Below are 5,651 nucleotides of genomic sequence, written 5' to 3' on the forward strand. Positions count from 1 at the left end.
CCATTTTTTTTTTTTTTGAGACAGGGTCTCACTTTGTCACCCTTGGTAGAGTTCTGTCTCATCATAGCTCACAGCATTCTCAAACTCTTGGGCTAAAGTGATTCTCCAACCATAGGCATCTGCCACAACACCCGGCTATTTTTAGAGACAAGGTCTTGCCCTGGCTCAGGCTGGTCTCGAACCTGTGAGCTCCTCCCGCCTTGGCCTCCCAGAGTACTAGGGTTACAAATGTGAGCCACCATGCCCTTCCCCCTGAATTCTGGATTTTGAGGGACATTTTCCCAGTTTGGGGTAAAAGTTCAGGTAGAGTAATAGAAACTACATTAGGACCCTTCAGAGAATTGGTTTCAGCAGTTCAGCTTTCTGTGATAAGCCTTGGGCTCAGAGATTGGGTGGCAGAGGTGACCATGCCTGGAGCAGTTTATAGGGTTTCCCTTCAAACTATTCAAACATAAAACCAAGGCAAAGCCAGGGAGGAAGCATTTACATCTGACCCCTGAAGGAACTATGTGGATCTTGGCCACTTAACCAATTTCTGCTGTAGCAATTTGGGACTTTCAGTCTCTTTAGTTTCATAATACAATGTTAGCCCGTATTTAAAGTACTTTATTATGTGCTAGATTAAGAGTCTCCTGAAGGTCAACTCTTCTCTGCTAAACCTAATCTTTGGGCTTTTCTGACCCCTACTATATAATTAAGCAAATAGCTAAGGGTAAACTTACCCTTAGCTCTCAGCACCAGGGTTTTTACATTTCAGACTGGGGTTTGATGGAGTAATCAAATTAATTTCAATTCAGGAAACTTTCCTGAGTATACATTCTTTGTGCCCAGCTCTAAGATAAAGAAGTAGTAATGAAAAGACACGATCTCTCCCAGATGCTCACGGTCTAGCGCAGGACATCAGTAATGCTCAACAGTGTATTACATTCCCCAGCAGAAGCTTGTTCATCATATTTGCGTCACAGAGGGTGGAATCTGGAGTTCATCTCCTTTATGACCTCTTCACAGGGTGTGCCTGTCCATGTAGTGTCAATAAAAGACATGACTGCAGAGGCCGAAGTTCCCAGGGAGGGTGCTCACTCTTGTGTTTCCTTTCACCAGGATGAACTCATGGCAGAATTAGAAGAACTAGAACAGGAGGAACTAGACAAGAATCTGCTGGAAATCAGTGGACCCGAAACAGTTCCTCTACCAAATGTTCCCTCGATAGCCCTACCATCGAAACCTAGTGAGTACTTTTTTTTTTTGAAACAGAGTCTCACTTTGCCACCCTTGGTGGAGTGCCGTGGCGTCATAGTTCATAGCCATCTCAAATGCTTGGGCTCAAGCAATTCTCTTGTCTTAGCCTCCCAAATAGCTGGGACTACAGGTGCCTACCACAATGCCCAGCTATTTTTTAGAGACAAGGTCTAACTCTGGCTCAGGCTGGTCTTGAGCCTGTGAGCTCAGGCAGTCCATCTGCCTCGGCCTCCCAAGTGGGAGGATTACAGGTGTGAGCCACCATGCCTGGCCATAGTGAGTACTTTTTTTTTTTTTTTTTTGAGACAAAGCCTCAAGCTGTCACCCTGGGTAGAGTGCTGTGGCATCGCAGCTCACAGCAACCTCCAACCCCTGGGCTCAAGCGAGTCTCCTGCCTCCACCTCCCAAGTAGCTGGGACTACAGGCGCTCGCCACAATGCCTGGCTATTTTTTTTGGTTTTAACCATCATTGTTGTTTGGTGGGCCCAGGCTGGATTCAAACCCACCAGCTCAGGTGTATGTGGCTGGCACCTTAGCCACTTGAGCCACAGGCGCCGAGCCGTATAGTGAATACTTCTTATCTAGAGTGATGATGCCACATGGTAGTGCTCTTGTGGTCCATTGGCTTTGGTTTGGGTCCTGAGCTTGCCCAGGATTGAGAACCAGGTAGGATCCATTGTGATGACCATAGAGACAATGGTCACCTGCCCTTATTTCTTTCTAGAACAGGGTTTTGTAATCTTTTTTCTTTCTTTCTTTTTTTTTTTTTTTTGCAGTTTTTAGCCTGGGTTTCTTTTTTTTTTTGCAGTTTTAGGGCTGGGTTTGAACCCACCACCTCTGGCATATGGGGCCGGTGCCCTACTCCTTTGAGCCACAGGAGCCACCCAGGGTTTCATAATCTTGGCAGTATTAACATGGCCAGATAATCCTTCGGGCAGCAAAGTGGGGAGTGGGGGCTGGGTTGTCGTGTGTGCTATAGATGTATCACCCCTGGCCTCTACCCACTAGATGCTAGTAGTGTCCACCCCTGAGTTGTGACAACCAAAAATGTCTCTAGACATGGCCAGATGTCTGCTGGTAGGGATTAGAAGGATCACCCCTTATTGAGAACCTCTATTCTAGAATGATTTTTTTCGTATGTTACTAAACAAGAGAAGGTTCCAGGTACTGTGCGAAGGTATGAGAGTTTAAGTCTAGAACAGTTCTTGCTCCTTGTTTTAGAATCCTGTGCTGTACATGCCTGTAAAAGCCCAAGGCCTCAGAGCCAGCCCCTCTGAAAAAAACACAGCTTTGGTTCTTTCGGAGACCTGCTTCTGTAAAACTCTGGCCCCTACTATATAACTAAGTAAATAGCTACCCTTAGCTCTCTTAGTGTTTCCCTTTTCCTTCTCCCTCTCCCCTCCCACAATATTTCATTCCCAGGTAGAAGTATTCCACACATAAGTCCTAGAAAAAGTGAGGCAGTTTGATATGGCTTGGAGAGAGAGCCTCGGGAGCAGTGTGACTAGGTTGTGGTCACATCCCTCTCCCATGTATAATGAGGAAACAGCCCCCTCAAAGAGTCAGCTGCCTGGAGCGAGTGTAGGTAGGGCTGTCCAGCAGGCCGCCTGGAAGTGTGCACAGGTGATTCAGATACTTGAGAGGAGTTGGCAAGGATTAGATCTCTTTGGGGTTCTTCCCACTGTCACCCCACCTTGGATGCTGTGGGACTGCTTCTTGGAAACCCTGATGGACTCTCAGTGTAGAGTCCTTGTTTCGTCTGGCCCTGCTGCAGAGGGTGCTGCAGAAAGCTTGCCTGGTTTTCTGTTGCAGCCTTCAGGCGCTGAGAAGTAATCTGCCAACAGCCTGGAGAGCAGTCTGCCTGTAAGGGCAGGCCTGTTTGGTAGACACCACGTAGCACGGCCCTTGCTCCCAACCAGAAAGTGTTGAAAGTACCACAGCCAGCCTCCTAAGTAACCTTTTCTTTCTTCACACAGCCAAGAAGAAGGAAGAGGAAGACGACGACATGAAGGAATTAGAGAACTGGGCTGGATCCATATAACTGGGCTGGCACAGGCTGGGCCCAGACAGACTCTGCTGGCCTGCGCAGAGAGCAGGCGTGTGTGTGTGTGTGTGCGCGGGGCAGGCAGGATGTGGTGCAGGCAGGTTCCATCGCTCTCCAGTCTCACTCCAAAGCAGTAGGGCCACATTGCTGCTCACTCTCTGCATAGCATGGTCTGCACCCGGTGGGATGGGTGGGGGGAGGGGGCGGGGTGGGAGGTGCCTGCTGTTTATAATGTTGAATTTCTGTAAAATAAACTGTATTTGCAAATCCAACATTGAGCTTCTGGACTACGCTGACTCCACTGCTGAATCCTCAATGGAAAGGGTCGACCATTTGCAGTTGAAATGACCTGAAAATGTAGCCTCTGTCCTTTTAAGTCAGTTGACTTGTCGCACATCTCTTTGTATACTTGTATGGTACTGGCAGAAAAGTCGTTTTTTAAAAGCCATAGGCTTTTCCTTGTCCTTAGCTGTAATAATGCATCTGATTTGGATTTCCTTGAGAGCTGTATTTCTGTCCATCACCTGTGTACTGGCTCTGTGTTTACCACTCTGACCCACTCCTTACTCCTACTCCCCTGGTATTTTGGAATTTGTGGCACTAATTTGAAGTGGATGGTGTTCTCTTGAGAGCAAGTGAGATTGTTAGAATTAAGTTCCAGCTATACAGTTTTCTAACATAGCTTAAGGTCCTTGTTGCTGTTTGTGATAACTGATAGATAACTCATTGAAAACATGTGCATACATTTATATTCAGATGAAATTATGGTTTGCACTGTCTATTAAATATCTCAATTAATTTTCATACTTTGCTGTTGTGTTTAATCAATCATTTGTCTTGGGAACTGACCCTTTCCAGGCTAGCAGGGTTTGCAGTGGAGTTTGTGGAAACATATGGAAGACTTAACTATGACATATATATCAACAGTTAGAACCAAAGAGCGGAGCCTGTCTTTCTAGAAATGGCCCTCACCTTCCTCACACCCTTTGAGCACAGTTCAAGGTGAGGCGGTCGTTGTGCAATTCCAGGGTCTCCCCTGCATCTTCTTCACCAGAGTCCATGGGCAGAGCCTGCAGGAGCCTCTGCCTATTATAAACGAGGGTGTTCCCACCAGCCAAGGTCTACCTGGTAACACTGGAGAAAATGGCCTTTTCCATGGGGAGGCTGTGGAGGGCAGTAAGTGAGAATCTAGGACACAGGGGTCGTCACAGGTCTGCTGTGACTTACCGTGTGACTTCAGCCCAGCCCCTTTCACTCCCTCCACTTTCTTTACTCTTATGTCCTCTTGAGAATCTGATGAATGCTGTGGACTCTCTTCAGAGAAGTAGATGTGTACATGTTCATCCTTAATTCTGCATACAGGTTCACAGCACTGAGAGGACACTTCCTGTCAGCCTCTTCAATTCAGAGTTCGAAATTAGACGCTGCCCTTGCTCATTGGGTGCCTGGGGCAAGTTGCCTACTCTCCCCAGGTCTCATTTTCCCATCTGGAAAGCAAGAGGATAGGATCAGATCATTGTAGAGGTCCTGTCTGTGTGAAGCAGGATACACCCTGTTCCTCACCCCTCATTGCTCCTCTGCCCAGGGCTGCCACACTTAGAATTGGGACTTGATGACAGTGGGTTGAAAATTTGACTTATACAAAGGTTGGGTCTGACTATTTTCAGAAATTCTTTCACCTCAAGAAGAATCTAGTAGCTGTGCTTGCTGCCTGCTTCCACCCTCTCACTTGGTATGGCCCTGGGTGTCATGTGGTATATGAGATTTAGAATGGACCTTTATTTTCGAGAGAGCATCTTGCTCCATTGCCCTAAGTAGAGTGCAGTGGCATCATCATAGCTCACTACAACCTCAAACTTCTGGGCTCAAGAAGTGATCTTCCTGCCTGGCCTCCTAAGTAGCTGGGATAGGTGCATGCCACCAAGCCTGGCTAATTGTTTCTATTTTTGGTAGAGATGGGGGTCTCACTCTTCCTGAGACCAGTGAATGGACCTTCTTCATTTTTTTTTTTTTTTGAGACAGTCTCACTGCGTTGCCCAGGCTAGAGTGCCATGGCATCAGCCTAGCTCATAGTAACCTCAAATTCATGGTCTCAAGTGATCCTCCTGCCTCAGCCTCTGAAGTATGCTAGGACTATAGGTCCTCATCATCAGGCTGGCTAATTTTTCTATTTTTAGTAGAGACAGGCTTCCACTCTTGAGGCTGGTCTTGAACCCTTGAGCTCAAACGATCCTCCTGCTTTGACCTCCCAAAGTGCTAGGATTACAGACACGAGCCCCCGCCCCCAGCCAAGAGTGGACCTTCTTACGCTCCTCTTATCAGCCTTGGGGGCTTCTCATTCTTGAGAATTCTGGGTGAGGGAACTTGC

The 5,651-nt window shown here is 47.2% G+C and overlaps 1 protein-coding gene across 1 annotated transcript in view; it reads left to right on the forward strand.

Moving 5' to 3' along the window:
• CHMP4B (charged multivesicular body protein 4B) overlaps positions 1-4,089 on the forward strand; it is a 58,155-nt gene extending 54,066 nt beyond the window's left edge. Inside the window, exons 4-5 of the mRNA XM_003788108.3 lie at positions 1,102-1,228; positions 3,216-4,089. Coding sequence (XP_003788156.1) covers positions 1,102-1,228; positions 3,216-3,280 — 192 coding nt within the window. The 3' untranslated portion in view covers positions 3,281-4,089. The remainder of the gene's footprint in view (positions 1-1,101; positions 1,229-3,215) is intronic.
• Positions 4,090-5,651: the final 1,562 nt, after the last annotated feature.

Source organism: Otolemur garnettii, unplaced genomic scaffold, assembly GCF_000181295.1.
Source record: "Otolemur garnettii isolate 467f Iridium unplaced genomic scaffold, OtoGar3 scaffold00025, whole genome shotgun sequence".
In the NCBI taxonomy this organism is placed as follows: domain Eukaryota; kingdom Metazoa; phylum Chordata; class Mammalia; order Primates; family Galagidae; genus Otolemur; species Otolemur garnettii.